The following is a 21,574-nucleotide window of genomic DNA, read 5'->3' as shown; positions in this document are numbered from 1 at the left end:
CCCTACTGAAGCGAAGGCTTTTTGATGCATCTTACCCGTGCAGCTCCACGAGCCCCCTGCTCTCGCTACCCTTAAAACCCGAAGTTTTCCCCTTGCTGCTGCCCGATCCCTCCCTCCTCCCCGACTCTCCCCTGCCCCGCTACCCAGACCCCGGTGCCCACCGCAGCCAAAACAAGCGGCTGCCTCGGCAGAGACTCGACTTACTGTGGTGAAAGCAGGTCTGGGCAGGGGCACGGACCGGAGCCCCCCCCCCTCGGCTGCCGCCTGGAAGGGGAGAAGCGGGGATCGCTCCGTACCTGACCCAGTTGTCGCGGAACTTGCTCTGCTGGGGCTGGTTCAAGTAAATGGTGCGGGCTGGTGCCTCGTCCAGATCCGCCGAGGACGTGGCTCCGGACATCTCATCATCCGCCTTCTTGTAGCCCGAGGGGGAACAGACAGGTCCTGCCGGGAGAGCGCAGAGGGGAGCCGGTCAGCGAGGGGCCCGCACCCGCCAGAGCCGGCCCGGCAGCTCCCGGCGGGGCCGCGCCGCGGAGAAGGGAAGGGCCAGGGCCGGCGGCGGGCGGCGAACGGCGACTAGGAGCGCGCCCCCCGCCCTGTTTACCACAGCGGAGGCTGATAAATAACGGCCGGCCGGGGAGGGGGCGGCGGGGCCCGCCCGCTGCCAGCGGCGAGAGCGCCGGGGCCCGCGGGGAGGGGCGCAGACCCCGCCCCGCCCCCGCAGCGCTACCGGTCGGGCTGAGGGGCCGGTGCCGCCTCCCCCCCCCCCCCCCCCCCGCGCCCGGGATTCCCCGCTTCCAAGCTTTGCGGGCTGCGGTGTGGGACAGCCCACTGGGTGAAGCGGGGGGGGACGACACACACGACTGTAACGCCCACCGGGGCTCCGTTCAGTTCCTCGGTGCTGCCCACCCGCACGGCCCAGCCTAAAGCCAAGATGCGCGGAGCAAGGTACCCCTGGCCTGGCCTCGCCACGGGCACGGCGAGTTCCGTGGCTGCTGGGCAAGCTGCCTGCCGCAGTTCCCCGCCGAGCATCCCAGGCACGGCTGGGGCTGGCTGGAGGGAGTTCGTACTCGAAGGTAAGACTCGGTTTTAGACCGAAAAGAGCAAAAATAAACTTTTTGCTTTACACCTACGGCTTCAAAGATGAAATGTGAAAATCTTTTTCATCTCTGACTGGGCTGGAGTGAATTGAGTTCTATGAAGCATTGCTTCGCTTTGCATTAAAAGAAACCAAAATGGAGAGGAGCTGGCTATTCCCTCCATCAAGCCTCAACATATTACCAAAGTTGTTGAAGACAGATTTATTGCTTTCCCCTTCCATTCTGAGCCATGGAGATACTTTACATCACTTGAGCTGTAAATATATTAGCTAAGAATATCAGTTTATGAAATAAGCCATGGATTTACAAGCTAGCATAGGTGGCTCTAGACAAAAATAAGACATCTTATTTTGCAGGAGTCTAGTAAATACATTATTTTAGGGGTTTTTGGAAAGTCCATTCAAATATTAACATTGAGAAACTGCTACTGTAAAGCCAAATCCAGCAGCTATTTCTGATTTCTGTACAAAGCTAAGGTCATACTGCAACAAACTGATCTGATCAGACAGTGAGTGGCTAAAAGGAACTCTCTCAATGAATAGAGGAGAGCCCCCCGAAATCACGTCCTTCTTCACTACAGCTTGAGGGAAAAACTTCAGTCCTAATACAACCTTCAATATATTGAACACTTAAGTTCTCACACACTGTCAGCACTTGTCCTTTTTAAATAGACTACAGGTCTAAGCTAACATCCTACCCTTTCATCCCAGACTTCCCCAACGACTGGTTCTTTATCACTAGTGCAAACAGGTTCTGTATCCTCTAGACGTTAGCCACTGGAGGGCAACATTACCCATTCATCTTACAACATGGTCCAGTGTACAAAAAAGCCAAACCACTTTGCCATGCTAGTAGCTGGCCAATAAAGCTAATGTAATTGACAAACTAACATGCTTTCAACAGCACCATCGCTTGCCCAAGGCAAGTGTTGCACATTGTGAATTCATACTTTGGAGATGTTAAGCTGAACTTGTAAGTGTGAGGCTAATGAATTGATTTTCTTTCATTTCAGTCAACACTAACTCAGACAGCAAAAATAGCCAACTTGATAGTATTTACTTTGTGAAAAAGGACATAAATTTAGGAAGTGAAATATGTAAGACTATACATTATGCAAGACTATGCCATTATAATACTATATTAGGTTACTCGGCCTGAAGAAGCTTGCCCCAACACAGGGGATCGCTCAACCTTGCTGAGTAGTTAATTTTCCCCTTCAGAAAAACAGAGCTAAGAGCACTACTGGATACTTGCTGTTCTTTCCCATTGATTTCATGTTGTGTAACTGCAAAGGCGATCAAACAACAGTACTCTTAAGAGCATTAAGTGCAAGGAAGCAGCTTTCATCTCTTTTCCTAGTCAAGCTCCAGAACAGAAGTGCAATTATGCTAGAACAAACATGCTGTAAAAATTGTTTTTTCAAAGACCTTATTTGTTTCACTTTCTCATAACTCCCTCAGATGCTTGAAATCCTCCTGCTGACTAGTTCTCTTCACTGCCAAGTATCATGAAGCTGCCCCACAACTTTAAGGATTAACTGAGTCAATACAGTTGATAAAGTTGAGCAGTATTTAGGTTTACTTAATGCTCTTGGCTGCTCTCTCCAACAAAGGTGCCCCAAGGACAAGAGCACTTGCCTTACTGTTTAGATGCACTGAAATATTTTCAAAGCAGACTTGTGAGTGTGTAGAAACAGCTGTACTAAGAAGGTTTTCATTTTTCAAAGTGGCTCAAGTCAGCTGCTTCAACTCTTAGTGGAATAAGCCTCATTTTGGAAGATTATCTAGTAATCCTGCCCATCAGGAATGCCTTCTACCTCCAGCTCCTGTTACTAAGTGGATCACACCCAGAAGCCTGCAGACACAGTGACCAATGCTACTGGTGCTAGATGCTCTCCTTGCCTGCATTTAGAAAAGTTAAGAAGCCCTGAGCTTCTGAAGGGCTCCTGGTGGGCAGCAGTCCCAGAGGCTACACCAACTTCAGAAGGCATCCCCCTCAAGGATGCTTCTTGCTTCAGAAAGGCTATGGATAAATACAGCACAAGTTTGACCACTTCCAACAGTAGTGGAACTTAAAACTGAAGTCTGAGCAGCTCGTATTCAGTAGTGTTTACTTCCCTGTATCCAAAGGAATCAGACTCATTGACTTCACTTTTGGGCACACCAACTTTTCACTCTGGGAAGGTTTCTCTCCCAGAAGACCTGCATGTTCTCTCTTATTTGCCCAAGGACTTGGACCACTGCTACGCAATTTATTTGGGATAAAACTATTCATGCTTCAAGGAGCATATTAATGGTAGACCATTGTACCTCATAGCCTGTTCATTTAGTGTGTTTAGCTACATCAGATTTTAGATCTTCTAACTACATTGATCTTATGTCTATCATCTCACACTTAAATCCTGTGTATAGATGAATGTAAATTCATTGCAAGTACAATGTTCAGAAGTCAGGACAATTTCATAAAAGGGAGCTGATTCTGCAAGAATAACCTAGCATGGTTTTGGTGTGCCAGTAGGGCAGCTCTCTTCACTTGCTAGAGATGTCATTTGGCTCAGCTCATATCCCCTGGGCTCTGCTGTTGGTTTTCCTAGTCCTCTTCCCAGTGTTCCCCCTGCCCTCAAAATCATGAAAATCCATTGCCAGTGTCACCACCTACTCTGCTCTCAGCTTGGTAAGTTGTACTTCAGGGAGAAGGGAAAGCAGGATTTTTGCACTGGCCAAAAGTTGTCAGGAATAGAATGAAAACATGTCATTAAGTGATTATTCCCACTCATCTTCAGGAAAGAAACCTTGAAAAGTCTCAGGTGGCTTGAGTAGAGCAGAAAACATCAAAAAGTAAATGAGAACCTGACATAAAAACCCCTCACAGGATACTTGCAAGCCAGTCTATCTATAGGTGTTCTGTGAAAGTACTAAAGAGCTAGTAAAACAATGTAATTATTAGAGTAAAACACTATGATTACTACCTGTTTTTATGGCACTTAGATCCTTACAGGATTTAAACAGTGTCCAAGACATCTGGCTTCAACTCTGATGCATGAGACACTTCCTGCAGGAGTCTAATACTGTTTCCTACTGTGCTTTACAAGTTCCATGAGTCAGACTTGAGCTATAAACTCTCTTTTATAGAGCCCATTCGTTTCTTCAAGGCTCTTGCTTCACACTATTTAACAAGTTGATTTTCTAAAAAAGATAGGATTAAAGCTGACAAAAATAGAGATTTTATAGCTTTCTCTCATCATTAAGAGAAGCCAGCCTTGATGCCCTGACAAATTCACATTGCATTTGTTATCACTTGAAAAGCAACAAATTATAATTTAGTACTCTTACTTCACTGGGCCTGCAAAGATGACATTTTCCATATATATCTGTCTCCTTAATGTCTGCTCAGTAATAATCATAGCTTCTCTATGATTGAGTAAATACAGCGTTGTGAATTCTGTAGTGTTTTTAAAGATGAGTCACTTGGGATGCTTGCCAACTGTCAGGAGTCACAAGAGAACTCTTACTGAAATTGTATCACTTCTCTCTGAAGTAGATTAGCCAGCTAGTTACTACTTCAGTCTGTCTTGGTGAGGTGCTTGATTGCTCTAACATGTGTTCCATTTTTAAGAACAAGTGATCATAGAGCAATTAAGCACCTCACCAAGACAGCAAAGCAACAAGCTATGAGAAACAGCAGGTTTATAATGGAGAACTTCACCAGACAGGCTTCATCATGTCAAGTTTAGAACCTAAAGCAATAGAAGGGTCACAGCCAAGAATCATCCTATTGATTTTGCAAACTGCTTGCAGGACTGGGACCTAGAAGAAAGGACACTGAGCTAAAGAAGCTGACCCCACTTCAGCAGAGTTGGACTATGGTGTTTAGAGGTCTTTTCTAACCTCAACTATTCTGTGATTCTAAGCTTAGACAGTCACAAGTCAAAGTTTAAGTAGCCATAGTGAGTTCCTTGTGTCCCCCCAACTGTATTAAGGGGCATTTTTCAATTAAGAGACATTTGAAAGACAGATTTCCTCAGAGTGAAAAAGAAAACCTCACCAAAAGCCTCCAAACTTTGTCATTTGATGTTATTGTTATAAGCTTAGTCTCAAATAAAGAGTTAGCAAATTGAACATCAGAGAAGACCCATATTTAGAGAGGTGGCAGACAAGTTTGGACTTTTGCCTGCACTGAAATACAAAGTTTGCTCTTAAGGAGCCACCCCAGATTCAGTGACTCACCATCACTGTCTTGGGATAATGTCCTTTTCACAGCATTACCTTCACAAACCAACTACCAAAGATGACACCAAATGAGAAGTTCTGCAGTTGAGAATTCTCAACAAGTTCATATATAAACAGTGACTTTGAAGCTTGGTTAAGCGAGTTGATTTTATCCAAAATACATTATTTCTTGTGCTATTTCATTAGCTGCCTTCATGGTTCAACAGAAATGCACTTGAAAGTGAATCTAAAAGTGCATAAAGGTAAGAGTTCAAACAGGCAGAGCACAGCATGCTCTCACAGGACACGCAGGGCATGAACTCAGCTACCAGGTCCTCCAGGAAAACTTTGCTCCCACCAGGACTGGGATACCTTAAGCTTGAGTTATAACCAAGTCATGTGAAAAAACTTGATGAACAGCATTAAGGTTTTCTTTTTTAGAATTTAGAAACTTTCTACAGTGTTCAACAGTGTAACATCATAGGCAAACGTTCCGACATGCTCAAGTCGGAAGAAAGGAAGCTCTAGAATAATTCGCAGTGAAGCTTTTATTTTCTAGCTCTTCTATTATCAAGAGTAATTTTAAACATGCTTCCTTCTTCGTAGATACATGTCCTGCAAAGTAAGATGTCCTTAGATCATCCGCATGCAAGTACCAGGGTTCATAATAGCAACAGCCTTGAAGTTAATGCTGCAGTTGCAAAACATTTCTCACTTCTCTCAAGAATTATGCAAGAGCTGCTCTACTTGAAGTTATTGGAGAGATAATGGGTCTTTCATTTGCTAAAGGAGAAGGAAACATGGCACGGTATTCCTGCCCAGATGACATTTACCCTGTACCTTAGCAGTAAAGCAAGTTGCATCAAGAAAAGAAGCTATTTTCTAAAAAAAAAAAAAAAAAAATACTGCTAAGTAATATATGTATTTAGTAGGTGGTATTTTTGTATCTGTTTTACTTTAGGCTGTTTAAGTTCTGTAAACAGCATCATGGATGTTACTACCATACATCTTTAAGGAACTTCAAGCTTTCAGCAGGTACAGTTAAGTCTGGTATTCAATTAACTGATCATGGAGACATGATCAATCTCGTCAATTTTAATAGGCAGTTATAAAGCAGAGGGGAAGAGGATACCTTTCCTCAGCTTTCCCAAGGGAGTTCCTTGGGGTTTGAGGCCAACCAGAACTTCTGTACAGGCTATTTACTAAAAACAACCTTCTACATGTGAGAGTAACAAGTGTAAGATCTCAACAGGAATGCAAATGGTATGTAGGAAAAAGGAGTGGACAGTAAAGTACTCTGTATTTTAGCCTAGGACTTCAGTAGCACTGAGCTTCTATTAGTGTCTAATCAGGTTAGAGGGCAAAGAGTTACCTGAAAAGGTAATGGTGTCAGTTCTGCTAACACGAGGGCTATGCATAAGCAGTTGAAGTCTTTTTAGACTTGAATACTAACATTCAGTGCTTCCGTCCAGGATAACAAGGAGGCCGTGACAAATTCTAGTGACAGAAGATGGTTGCTAGCTACAACATAGACAATACATGGCAGAACACATGTACACAACCTTCAGAGTACCATCATGAAATGCTGGTGACACTGGAAGCAAGAGCTATCCCTCCATCTGAATCATTCCAGGCATTAGGAACCTTGCAATGGGCCCTTAACACTAATAAGATTAAATGCTTGCCACCATGCAATGCTAACAAATTGGACAACAAATTAGTACAGTTAAATGTCTGCGTTAGCATTTCAGTAATTGGGTGACTACTCAGATCAAGCCCCTCCAGCTACCAGCTTGTGCACTAATACACACACAAGCAGCATTATATGCAGTGCCAGCAAAGGTACTGTTTTTCTTCCAGGCTAGAGACAATATAAAACACAAAAGTTGGAAGTGAACTCAGTTCTGACACTGTAGGTACATTCTCCAAATGTCTGTTATTGTTGTTTTGGGGTTTCATTTTTATTTTTAGGTAGTTGCATAGTCCAGCAAAACTACCAGGATACTGAGTGAGCAGAAGAGCATCAGATTAGAGCTCTTCCACAAAATCTTATTCCTAAAAGCTGACCTGAATTTACATCTGTTAACAGCTAAAGCTATAGTAGAAAAACCTTGTGTTCAGGTCAAGCAATTTGAGACTACTACGGAACAGTCCTACTGCAAGTCAAACTTGGGACAGGGGGAATTAAAAGCTCTCAGATAACCCCTCTGTTCAGGTAAGAACACAAAAAGACATCCATACCCACGTAACAGATATTTTAGAGATGCACAGCAAGGAAGAAAAGCTATTTTATATACAGCATAAAATGAGATTTGAAGATAGGAATTTTTTTCAGACCAATAAAGAAACTGAGACTCAGATGAAGACAGTAGCCCCCAAAAGGATATTATGAGTAAATAAAGCTTCCGAAGCATGACAGAGGGCTGAGCAAAGGAAGCTTATTTTCTGAACTCCAAGACACAAGGCAAAAGTTGTCATCAATCAAGCTCAGATATCACAAGGGAAATTAAGACAACACAGGTCTGTAACTTCTTTTCTCTTCATAGCCATGCAACATGTATAGATTATCAAAATTAACAAGACTAAGAAGGATATTGTTGGGCAGGAAAGTTAGCCAATGTGATAGTGTTCATTGATTTCAGAAGCTGCTTAAAATTCACGAGTAGTTGCCTATAACAGTAGTCAGTGAATTGTTCGGCGAGAGAAGCTGCCATGCAGGAAGAAGTGGTCATGCTGGAGAAGTGGTCATTTGTCAACCTACTCTGAGACCAATTTTGGTGACAGTTTCATTTAATCAGTCAAAAACACAAGACAGGTAAGTGGCCACTGGTTTGGGCTTGCTTACTTTGGAGACCTACATGCAGCTTACAAGTGTCAGTCTTAAAGACACACATTCATCCAGTCCTCAGGAACATACAAATGTTGAAAATCCTACAATACAAACACCTAACAGTGCACTTCAGGGATCAGTGCAAAAAGTGCTGCTATAAATTGGGAGCTCAGCTAAGCCAAAAGAAAAGCTTGGATATACTGGTCAATCCAAGGAGGACTGATGTGCAGAAGAACTGCACTGTCATGATAGATGCAGAGATACTCACAGTCTAGGTAGATCACTAGTTAATAACCTGATTGATCAATCAGGTTAATAGACACACAGTGTCAGTAGCTCTCACTTACAGTAGGTGACTAGAAGCGCACACATTTGTGAAAGACTTCTTGTAGCCTTAGCCAATACAGAAGCAACTCTTGAGATCACAGAAACGAGAACAAGAACTCCTTTTGCTTGGCCCTGTTAATGTAAGCCTGAACAGGAATAGTATATGCCTTGTGAAGTTAAGTCGCTTCTTTCATGTGTTTATCCCCGATTTAAGCTAAATTTGGCATCACTGAAAAAGGTCTTTTTTGAATAATCTTAAATTACAAACTAGAAAGTTCTTAACTCCAAGAAGTTCAAGGCACAAAACACAGCTTGTTTTGAAGAACAGCCTCAATCAGATTGTGAATAGAATTGCATGCCACAGAGACAGCTGGAGCCTGGATTTTGATGCATATGCCCAATTTGATTTGCATGAAGCAGCTAAATGTTCACTGACAAACTGAACAGATTCCTAGCAGAATGCTAGAGACACTTCAGAGAACTAAGAAGCAGCAACCAGGATTATGCTACTGCAGGAGCAGAGCATACAGTTTACTGTGAACTATACACAGAGAAGATTCAGATGCATGATCATGCACAAATACTGTGTATTTCAAGAGACAGAACTTTTACTGCAGCAAGGGATAAGAAGCAGGTCCACCCAATAAAATTCACTTCCTTCTGTATGAAGAGTGGACAACCACACTATTCAAAGCAAAAATGAATTGGCAGAACACTCAGGTATGGGAAAGCAAAGGTGCCTAAGGTTGCCTGTGGTCTGAGTTCAGGTCTACTTTGTGCCATTTCTTTTTGCTTCTTTCAATGGCAAAATAAAGGCCTGATGTTTCTGTTCCCTCTAACAAGCCTCATATGCAGCCTCAGTGGGACCACGAGCGGAATAGCACTTTGCCTAAAATAGCTCCTCTCCATCTCCAAAGTAATTTTGTACCTGCTTACTTAATGTCAAAAACAAGCAGCTTCTGCTGGTAACGCTGAGCTAATAAAGCTGCATGAGACAAACATAATCTATTCTTATGCTGCCTCATGCTTCGTAGCCATGCCTATCAGCTAAATTCCAAGGCTGAACCTGTATCACTAAGTAAAAAGAAGTTCGTCCCTTCTTCCCCTGCCCCAGCTTCGAAACTGAGTTTACAAAAACATTAGGGGCACTAGTAATTAACACCAGTTAAAACAAGTGGTTTGTTGTCAGTTTTAAGTTTGCATACTGCATTGGACAAAGTGGCAATTCTGGAAGCTTCACTCCCATTCGACTCTTTGTTCTCCAAACTCACTTGTGTATTTGCTAGCAGCTTGTCACCATAACCTGGACTTCAAGCAGGTTTTTTTTCCAGTATACAATGTTGTGTCTTATTTATGAGAATCAGTGATAGATAGACCTGGGGCCTGAAAAAACAAGTTTCAGGTAGCAGATAAATTAGATCTAGTAGCCTAACACAAAGTTGAATGCTCAGCTTCAGCAGCTACTGTTCAACATCAGAACTTTAAATAGGCAAGAAAGTACTGCAGCTCCAGTGAACCAGAGGAGCCTCCCAACCTGTCCCTGAAACCCTTCAAGGCCAATCCAAAACCAAACCCTTCATGTGCAACAGGTTTTCTAAGAGCCAGTCTGAACAACTGGCATTTCTCAAACTCAGATTCAACTCTGAAAACCACCTATGAGTTCCATATGCCCCAGGTTTCCAACAACTCAGCAAATACTATAAAGGCAGCAAGGTATCCTACAATAAATCTGTCAGCATTTTTTTCCAACTAACAGCACATAACTTAAGCCCCATAAGAAGCAGCAGTAAGGCAGCTTTGAAGGAGGCAATGGAGGCATTGATTCTGTGAGAACCTGATATACCAAGCACTGGTGTTCCCTGTTTGGCGTTACACAGTTTTAAGACTTTGGAGAACTATATTTCTGCTCACCTATTGGTGATGTCATACATCAGCATTTCACTGCTCTTTTTACTTTTTTTTTTTAAGCTCCTGGATTAGCATGGCCTACAAACTACCAGTCAAGCTGAGAACACATTTGTACACATAAGAAAGCACTGAACAAATCTTCAGCATTTGAGACAGTTTGGAGGACACTGGTTTTAGAGCTCCTTATTTAACAGTAACTTAGAAGCGTTTTATAAGCAAGGCAACAGTGTAAATGCAAATTCCACTGTGCAAACACATGAAAACACATACTGTGTCTGTTCTGCATGCACTTGCACCCTCCAAGATGAAGGTAAGTTAACTAAGAAGTTCCTTTCAAATTCTCAGCTCAAGGAATCTTCCTATACAAAGGAAAACTTAGTTTAACTTAGAAACCATTGCATTTGACAAAGCATAATGGCAATTCTACTCCCTTCTTCCACTATCATTATTTGCAGTTCCTGGAATTTATCAGAGACTTGATTATTAAAGCAATTTTTAAAAGTGAACATGAGGTGGCAGAAGTTACAGCTAAACTGGATTCTTATAATTCAAACAAGAATAAACATCTCTCTTCTAAATAATCCCACTGCTCAAGGAAGACCCTGGAATTCTAGCACTTTTGTCAGATACACCTTGGATAACCATGACCAGTAATCCTATTTGAGGGCCATGTACATAACTATCAAGCATAATGGATCTGTTAGGTGATTAGTAGAATATTTCAAAAAACTGCCATCAGAACTCTCCTTAGCACAACTGACAGTCACAGCTAATCCTTAGAAGAGAGCAGTTACAGCCTTCTCTCCTCCCACCTTTGAGGCTTGCTTCCCTGTATTAATATTGGTTCAAGCTAAAAATATCTTTGGCACATCATAATTCTATTAGTATTCTTGCACACAAGTGCTCTTTTTCATTTCTGTAATGCATCTGTTCCTATAACAATTTACTAACAGCTTTAAGCATATCAGCTGCAAGCACAGCTGATCTTGACTTCCAAGAGAACAATTTAAATAAGAAAAAGAAATGTTTCCCCATTTATACGCTCATGATGTAAAGTTATCTGTATTCTACTAAAAGCCCAGAGGCCTGTAACTCTGGTTTCTAGCCAACAATAGATTAGAAAGACTTACTGAATACATACTGACCTTTTACTCTAAAGCATTCCCAAAGCTGCTGTTGTTAATTCTGTCCACCCACAGTTCAGTGTAATGCACAACAAAAAGCAGCTGCCCATTGTACAGTTACCTAGACAGAAGCATCTCTTCCAGCGACGGCACAGAGACATGATGTTCATTCCTTCTCGCACTGGGTGCACAAAGACGAAAACAGCAGTAGTCCTTCAAAGATCTCTACAGCATTAGCAGGTCTCAGAGCTGATTAAAGTGATCCCCATGGTAATCTGTGAAATATATGTTTGCACTTTCAAACTGCCCCGCATTGGATTCACAGAAGGAAAGTGTGCAGTAGGTGCCTGTGTATACCCATGCACAGACAGCTATGGCTTTCACTGGAACAATTCTAATACGTGTCAGCAAAAAAAGGGAAATTGAGCATCATCCTGTATTTCAGCAGTTGAAACAACCACCTGCCAAGTTCGTGGACTCTGACCCTCCATACTGGGTTTCAAAGTACAATTTCTCAAGCAAAATCCTAGTAGAAAGATACAGTAGAAATCAAGTTCTGTTCCCGCTGGACATGCTGTCTGTGATGTTACGGGTCATGAGATCCATTCTTCTCTGCAGGCATAAAGGATTATTTTTTAAACTTACTTTCCCTTGCCCCTGAACAGGTTTAATGGCAAAGTATTTTGGCTCTCAAATAAAAAGGTTAAAAATGAATTCAGCCATCACTTCAACTAAAAAATCCCTCTCCTTTAAGAAAGGAAAGGGTCGCTTTCATTTTCTTTTCACCTGTAACAACCCCAGCAGTATGAGCCTCTCTTTAGAGTCACATCTACTTATATGGCCCTTATAGCAGCTTTGCAGGGTCCTCCATCCCATTGCCCCCCTCCACACTATTTGCTTGCTTTTTGGATGGGGAATAGAAAAGGAAACATCAGCAGCCTGCTTAAAGCCTCAGAAGACAGCCATAGGAGGTGGCAAGGATTTGACTTCCTGGACAGTATCTGAAGTTACCATCCCAATGAAGTATTGGATCTGCAGAACATTTCCCTGTGGTCACCAGGCTCACCTCAGTGATACATCAGCTATTTTTAGCAAGGGAATACAGTTATGCTAGGACAGCTGTGTGCTGTTTTTAGCAAGGGAGTACAGTTATGCTAGGACAGCTGTGTGCTCTGAGAAAGCCAGACCGCATTAGCAGGGAAAGAAGGCAAGAACCACCACTGGATGTTAACCACCAACTGCAGCCTGGTCAGTTCAGTCTCTGTGAAGCTACCAGCACACTAACATTACACCTCCAACTTCAGAGTTTAGTTCTGTTTACGCCTGTGCAAAGCCAGGCTCCAGCTGAGAGGGGTCTATCAAGCCTATCTCTTAACACCAAGGGGAAGCTGGGTGGAGCAGAAAGTCAGAACATCACCTGGCAATTGGCACAACTAAGGTTGGTAAGAGATAAGCATGTAAAAGGTATCAATTATTTATGAGCAAGACAATGACAGGAAGCCATGGAAGACACTGCTAGCTACAAGTAAGTGCTTTTTCCTCAGGAGAGGAAGGTAACTCAAAATTTTAGTTGCTCTCATCCAGCTTTCATTAGGGAAGCATGTTGCATAATGCATGAGGAAAACATCTGAGAACAATGTTAGAGAACATTATCTATTCCCTACACAGATGAATCCATGAGCAGACAGTATTGTATCCGTTTGTCCTCTGCATAAAGCTATACTCTGTTTCTCTTGCTAAAACCAGTAGAAGCTCACCATCCGACTGGGCTAGCCTAGATTAGCAACTCCCTGTTATAGGTCATATGAATGATCTGTCTTGAATCAAAACTGCTTATCTCACCTTCTCCAGGCCAGCAAGATCTGACAGCAAAAGCACTGTTACCACATCCAGAGACCAGTAAGCCAATAGCACCAGGCTGGCCAGGCCCAGAATCAGTCTGGCAAGGTATCGATTGCTTTCTGTCCTGGGCTCCTCTTACCCTCTACCACCTCACCACAGCCACCCCTGAATCCACCTTATTTCAGAGGCTCAGCTGCTGCCGTAATGCATGGTCTGGGTAACATCTGCCTAACGTCATTCTAGATTAAAGCACCACACAAATTATACTTCCATAAAAAGTACTGTGGCTTTGTACTGCATGCTCCCCAAAAAAGCCCCCCTCAGATCTTTCCAAACTTGGTAACTTACACACACGCACCAGACAAGAAGTCCCCTTTGGATCAGTAAGCCCGAGCTATACATTTACGACAGAAATCTGCTATGAAGAGTCCTTGATCAAAATAAGGGATTATACTAGGATACAATCAGATCACTCTCAACTTCATTATTTCTTTTCAAAGACAAAAAGCCTCATCTAAACACTTACACTGCACTGATACCATAACTTCAAATTTTTCAAGATAGTGTATTTTTTCCTTGACAGATGTAATAGACATTTCAAGTATACTCAGTGGAGGGGGGGGTAGAGACACTGACTTAACCTTGCTATCATGACAATTTCTATATTGATTAGTTTTATTTTGTTGTCCTGAAGCCAAGTATGAACTTGTTACACATTGTTTATAAACACATCAATAAAACAAAAGTATCTCACAACACATACTTAGCATGAACCCCCAGGATTTTTGTGACTATTCCAAAATTGTACAAGATAAAAAACACATTCCTCCACCCAAATTACAAAGTACTTTTCATCAAGCAAAGTTCAAATTCTCTCCGAACTTGCCTGACCCTACAGCTTCATATATCCTTAAGTGGCTTGTGCAGACCCCTCTATGCATTTCTCAGAGCAAGTAGAACATACATAAGCCATGTTCACACTACACTCGAACCAGTAGGAGGCATTTTAGGTCAGTACTGTTGGCATATTTACTATCAACTGTGTACTGCCTTGTATCAGTACTGCTTTTTATTATTGGAAACACTTCTACACATAATACTGAGTACCAGCAGCTCCATATTGGCAGCTCCAGGCATTGACAAAAAAAAAAGTCAGACATCAAAACATCGCAAAACTTTTTTTTTTTTAGGCATCATGATGTTCACAGTCTTGGGTTTTGTCCTGGTTTCAGCTGGGCTAGAGTTAATTTTCTTCTTAGTAGCTGGTACAGTGCATTTTCAATTTAGTGTGAGAATAACATCAAACACACACTGATGTTTTAGCATAAGTGCTACTTAGCAACAATTAAGTTAAGGATTTTTCAGTTTCCCATGCTCTGCTGACTGAACAGGTATACAAGGAGCTGGGAGGGAACATAGCCAGGACAGCTAACCCAAACTAGCCAAAGGGATATTCCATACCATAGAACACCATGCTCAGTATATAAACTAGGGGGGAGTTGGCTAGGAAGGGTGGATCACTGCTTGGGCATCAGTCAGCAGGTGGTGAGCAACTGCATTATGTGTCACCTGGTTTTTTTCTTGTTTCTTTTTTTAAAATTATTATTATATTCCTTTTCATTACAATTATTATATTATTGTTTGTATTACATTTTATTTTAGTTATTAAATCATTCTTATCTCAACCCACAAGTTTTACTCCCCCCCCAATTCTCCTCCCCATCCCACTGGGAGGAGTGGGAGTGAGCAAGCAGCCTGCGTGGTACCACAACAGGGTTTGAGGTTTGGTTTTGTTCTTTTAAAAACTTCATCTTTTCACCCCTGACCCTTTACAGTAAACACAGGTCACATTTTCAGGATTGCCTGCAAATCGCAGCTTGATTGTTCTGCAGTGCAGGTTCATCTCCCCACATGCTACCTTGAAAGTGAGGTGGAGGCTCAACATTAGGCCAATCAGAAATAGCATGAAAGCTGCAAGCACATGGAATTTGCTTTAATGCTGAAGATAAAGTTCAGCCCTGATGTAATAGATGGTTTTGCATCAAGCTTAGTGAGAACATTCAAAGTACAAGTGATTGAGTCCAACATTTATTCTAGAATAACAACAGACTTGAAAGTTAAGTTTCATTTTTTTTGTGTACACTTCCCTAACAGTTTTTTGCCAGTTTAGTATTCACCAAGTATCCCACTCCTATATGCACACTAACGAAGGACTTGATTAACACCACAAACTTACAAACAGAACAGAAAGACAGGAAATTCCTTACCCCATTTCTTCAAGGAAACCGCTCACCCTTGAACAAACCTACTGACAACTGTAAAGAGTGACTGAACACCAGGCCAGTTGTAGTATTACTTATATCTGTTCCTCAAGTCACCCTGTGATTTTCATCATCTTGTGTAGTTCTGATTATCAGGATGAACATTAGGATAAGCCAGCAATGCACAGCTAAATCACTTATAAGGAAATACCAGCTAACAGCAAATATTTTAGATAGTCACCAACATTAGCACATCACAAGGAAATCTCTAACCGCCTAATTCCCAAAGTGTTCATTCAGTCTCAGCACACCCAGTCACCACCAGAGGTTTCCTTTTTTGCAGCCAGGGCGTTAGGCACAGCTGGCTATGGTCAGAGTTGGAGCTGTGGAGCACAGGAGAACTTCTTCATGTAACAGGCACCAGACCCTTCTCGCTCATTTCCAGCATTCTTGCCTCTGAGATCAGTATATCACCATTCATAAAACTGAGCTATTCTTTGAGTCACAGATACCATTAAGTATTTTATTACTGAATTGGCCTTTAATTAACAGATTTCACCAACAGCACTTAATTCACTTCTGAACTCTCTGGGTTCCCAAGAATTCATGCAAGTCTTAAGCCTTCCCTGGCCTTTGTTCCCTACAAGCCCAATTACATCCCTTAGTAATTATTCCATACCCTTTGGGGATACACTTTTTTTTTTAAATATATCTTCTACCATTATATTACTGACCAGAACAGACAAACATTTAAAGGGTGATTCTTAATCAGGCAGAACACAAGCCTCCTCCCCTCCCCATCTGCCATCTCCCAGATTTTGATCACTAAGGTCGCCTACACTCCCCAGAAGAGCCTGCATCAGCTCCTTTTTGGCCCCACGGGCCAAACCTCCTAGAGCAGACATCACTGCACTTAACAGCAGTACTGCTGCCACTAGTTCTGCATTCAAACTTCCACTCCTCTCGCACTTGTGTAGCTGTGCTGACAGCTGACTCCATCAAAGACATGAAACTGTAGGCATCGCTCCCATCCCCTAATGCCACTGCACAGTTACTATGCATTTCTAACATAACCTCACATTGCACAGAACTGTATACTACCAGTGATAAGACTTCTCAACAGTACTAAGCAGAATGATTTTCAAAGCTTTGCAGCCGTCCTTATTATAACATAATTTGAAGTTAAATATGGGATTTCTGTCAGTCTTCCATACATTCTGGATTTTCAAGTCTACATCTACTCGCTCCTACAGTTCCAAGTCTCCAAAGGAGAAAAAAAATTGTTAAAGAATTACAAAGCAAAACTGCAGTCCAACTGCACATATGTACATAGCCAGAGTTAACATCTTTTTTTTTAAAACTTGAAAATAATTTTTTCTTACTTGCTTAATTTAAGTTTTTCTTGAAGGATATTACCTTCAGTGTCTTACTGTGCCAAAATGAATCTTCAAGGGCATTGCGTGTTAGGAAGGTATCTAAACATGCTGGCCCGATAGTGAAATAGGGGCCCTAATTACTACTACTGCTGGTCAAAGCACGTATGAGCAAAAATGAGGCTGTTTGTCAGGGACCCTGAATAGCAGCTTGTCTAGACACAACACCCCTGCCCTAGTAGTTAGCCCTGGCCCTTTCCCATCATACTTACAGCTCCAGAACAAAAGTGGATAAATGATTTTGAGTGGAGCACTGTGGAAAATCTTCAGTTTAAGGATAAGGCTTACGTCTTAATCTCTCAAGTTCTGACAGGTCCCTACACATCTAGCAAGAGCACAGGCCACAGCTGAACAGAGTTGTTTCAAGTTAGTTTTATGCAAGCCTCTTTCAAAGCATATCGTTCAACTACCAACTATTCTCTCTTTAACAATCTACTCTCAATATAATACAGTTTTACTATGATGAAGTTTCTTTCTTAGCAACTAATCAAGCTAACAAAGTCCTGGAGTCCAAGTGGTGAGCATATCCTAGGGACCGATGGCTGCAGAGACTGATCTAAAGACACAGGCCGAGCACCAGGATGTCATCTTTTTTTAAAGAGGTTTTCTACTGCATCTTCATGCTTTCATTTTTATTTGTGAAATGCAAATACTTCTGGAGGCCAGAAATATATTTTTGACACAGTTCAACATCACATTCACTGCTAGGAGTGCTAGTAAAAAGAGATCTTCCTTCTGTAGACAGCAAGAGATTTGTGCTCCTCAAAGAATAAGACACAGTAGAGAAGTTTGAACTGCTTAACACTATTTAAGTTCAGATTTTAAGCCACTCCTGTGCCTACGCCCTCAAATACGTGATCACTTCACTGTGTGCTGAGCACCTATAGCACCTTCATTCCACACAAAGTGACTGCTTAATGTATATCTACCAGTGGGACAGGCAAAGATAAACACAGCATAGCACTGAAAGCCAGTGCAGCGCCCACAGCCACAAGCATAGCTCAGAACTCTGCAAGTGGTTAAAAACTTAAAAAGTTCCAACAAATTAATGAGAAATAAAGCAAATATCTCTTCATTTTTTGTACTGCAAAGTGGAAGGCAAGTAAATATATAGGCCAGGTTTATGGCAAGCCAATGAGAAGGACTACAAGCCAGAAACCAAATACCACAACTGGCTTAAGTGCATTTGTTCCTGCTCTGGTGACTTAATGAGTACTGGCCACAAACCACACCAATTAACAATTACTCAAGTCTTGTAGCAGCTAATGATTTCTAAAGTCTTGAACATAGTCCTTTGCAGCTATACTTAGGCATAAATTGTATTTGTTATATAACAATTCAGATTCTTAGTACCTTACAACAGAAATATGTCATTTAGTGTTTAAACACTAAGTTAGAAAGCCTGTGTTTGAGTAATTTCAAAATAGAGTCAGTATCACTGAAGCTCATGGGAGTTTTGCTCGGATGAACTGAGAAGTTTTCCACCCATTACACCTCACCATCCCACCCAGTATTAACTTACCTGCTATTTCATGCTAAAAGGTTAAAAAGCTTTAGCATGGTGACTCAAAACACATCAGACTGGTGGGGGTAGCATCTAATTAAAAGATTTAATCCCTTCACCCTGAGGCTGCTGTTCAAAGGACACAGTGGTTGAACATTGAAAACACAGCTCTTGTACCATCAGTTTGTCACACAGTATATTCAAGCTATTTAAGATCATTTTACTGGTGTATCAAACCCCACTGGTTCAAGCTCAGTTTTCCCAATCATGAAATCAACTTTTCAAATGTAGGTAATGAGCAGGGTAGTAACTGCTACAGCCACTTCCATTTGAGAGTATTTTCTAGCCAAAAGTTCAGCCATAACCAATTTCTGTTTCTTTGTTCTTAGCTGGATTTTGTTCAAGTTCAGAAACCTGCTCTTTGCCCCCCCTCCAGGATTTATCCCTTGAAGATTTGTATAAAGCACCTGTTCAAAAGAATCCTGAGGTAACACTTGCATTGAGCACCAGTTTTATGTTTTCATGATAGCAAACATTGACAGATGTGTCTAGAACTGCCTGCAGGGTCAGGAAGACAATTCTTCTAACAGGCATTTGTTAATAATGAAACAGTAGCTGTAGGTTCTCTTTTAAGTATATTTCCCTAGCTTGTATAATCAAAGATTCATGTTCTCTACCAAACACTGGGAAGGGAATTAATTCTCAGAGCAGCTCAGCAGCTAGGGAGACCATAGTGTAACCTCTAATAATTTAGTAAGTGAACTTTCAGTTTCCAGTTAATTTTTATCAGATCATCTCCAAGCTGCTGATAGCATGCCTCAGAGTCAGGAAATAGGAAGCACGTGCATGCAAACACATGGAGTACAAACAAGAAAAATCAATTTCCAACCTCTTATTCTGTGCTATAATGTTATTTGAGTAAGATTAAGGTCTCCAGTGATGAGTGAGTCAATTCATGTTTATGGAATTTTAATGGGAAAAAAGTATAACTAACATTCTTGATTCCATAATTGTGCACCAAAGCCCATATTGCCATAGGATCTACAGAGAACTTGACTTTCTACGTATCTATTACTTTTATTTAAATATAATATATAAAAATCAGTAAACGTGAGGTTCATCACAATCTATAACACTCTGTGCTGGTTTTGGAACTGCAACACCCTCTAAAGGAGACCTTCCTCTATTCCTCTTCTCTGCAAAAATTACTTCAAATACTGCTTTCTTTTCAAAAGGTGAGAGGAAGAAATGAAATTGCAAGTGCTTTTTTTTCCCACTGCAAAGTGGAGCCTTAAAAGACAGCCAGGTTGAGCGACCTCCTGTTTTGTGAGGCATTCCTTGACTAGCATTAAGATAGTTGGTCCCATCTGCTAGCAATCTGTGTTTCAGATCAGTCTTACAGCAGACCTGACTGAAAGTCAGCTTTTCTGCTCCCCTGCAGCCTTTGCAGCTGCATTCTATAGGAGAAAAAATGCCTGCAAACTAGTTTTGTATTCAAGGTTGTCACAAAACATACTATCACAACTTTTGAAAATAAAGGGGTTTAAAACAAACAGGCACAATTGAAGCCAGCTCCTGCGCCACAAGCTTCTCTTTACTGGGCAAAACAAGCTATACTCTTAACAGTCCCAATTAAGCCTCCCTCTTTACAAACCACTTTTGCCCCACAGAGTGAGAATTCTGACTGTACCCAAAACTGCCAAGTTCATGCTGGAAAGAGACCTAGACTGTCTCATTTCTCACAGTTCATATCTTTTGCTGTAGTCGTATACCATCCTTTTCCCCTATTTCAATTCCACTTACCTTCCTGCATGAAGTTTTCCCTTCAGCCACTACCTGGGGCTCTTTGCTATCTAAACAAAGCAGTCCAATCTGATAACCAAAAGCTGTAGATGTGATAAAGAAAATATGGTTTCCATAGTTTTATGCAATAGCTATGACTTCTCAGAGCAAGATCTCTTTTCCCTAATCTCCTTTTGTTCCAGAGACCAACACTCAGTTCATTTACCCAGATACCTAGTACACACATCCCAGAAGAAGAAACCTGATGCCATCGTGAATTCTGCTGGTAAGAAAGCAAAAACCCTGTGGGCCTTCTACAAATAGAAATTGCCACAGTATAACTGAGAACAACTATGCAGAAACATTTTGCACATCCCCACTCCCCATGCTGACAGGAAAGCAGTCCTGGCTTTCCTGTTAGACTCCCCAAGCACAGCAGATGTGGAGAGCAATACCATTGTCCCATAAACCAGAGGTGGCTCAAAAGCATAAAATGCAGCTTCACTGACTTAGCATATGGAAGGAAGGGCTTTTGCTTCTCCAGTACACGCTTCAGCCAGTAATTTTCAAATTAAAAAAAAAAATTGACTGCAGCTTGGAAAAGTTTCCACGTTTCAAGAACTTAGTTCTCCAAGTTGTTGACATCTCTGGTCAGAAATCCAGGAACATACCGAAACATTAATTCATCTCAAGAATTTGACTTCAGGCCTCAATCTCAAGGTTTACAGCAAAGGAGCACAGCAAGTCCCAAAATAGAGACAGCACTGTGGCCTGAAGCCCCTACAGCTTGTGTGAAATAAGAGCATCTTGCTGAAGTATGATTTTTCACAACTATTCCCAGTTAAACAGAAGTGAACCATAAAATTAAGTAAATTTTGAAGATAACAACAAGACTCTTGTTCATCTACCACCAAATTTGTGCTGCTTGCTTACCACTCACTATGTAGTTATGCATCCTTAGAGGCTTCTTGTGGTAGAGTTCTAAACATTGTCCCATCTACACACACTCAAATGCAGAGATCATCTTAAAAAAATGCATTTTCTAAGATACCTGGCATGCAAAGGAAGAGAGAACAAGCTTTCACAAAGCTACATTTCTTCCTAGATTATATTGGTACTACCTACAGCAAGTCCCCTTGACATTTACAAAGTGCTTTCCTCTCCATAAAGAATTATTCATCAAGTAACCACAGTCAAAATTAATGCAAAACCCATCAATTTTATCTTTATAGAAAAGATGAAAGAACATAACAGTCAC

General features: G+C 41.6%; 1 protein-coding gene across 3 annotated transcripts in view; it reads right to left on the bottom strand.

The window, feature by feature from the left end:
• Positions 1-21,574, bottom strand: part of ATP8A2 (ATPase phospholipid transporting 8A2) — a 353,567-nt gene that overhangs the window by 312,224 nt on the left and 19,769 nt on the right. For 2 of the 3 annotated variants that reach the window (XR_011328953.1, XM_069808117.1), the window contains exon 2: positions 297-441. Coding sequence is in view for 2 of the 3 variants with exons in the window: in XM_069808117.1 (XP_069664218.1) it covers positions 297-441 (145 nt within the window). In the remaining variant the exon portion in view is untranslated. Of the gene's footprint in view, positions 1-296; positions 442-11,615; positions 11,706-21,574 lie in introns of those variants that run through there. The other variant, XM_069808118.1, reaches the window with a different exon arrangement.

The sequence above is a fragment of the Haliaeetus albicilla genome, chromosome 20, assembly GCF_947461875.1.
Source record: "Haliaeetus albicilla chromosome 20, bHalAlb1.1, whole genome shotgun sequence".
Classification (NCBI taxonomy): Eukaryota; Metazoa; Chordata; class Aves; order Accipitriformes; family Accipitridae; genus Haliaeetus; species Haliaeetus albicilla.
This window is presented reverse-complemented; position numbering and strand designations above follow the sequence as displayed.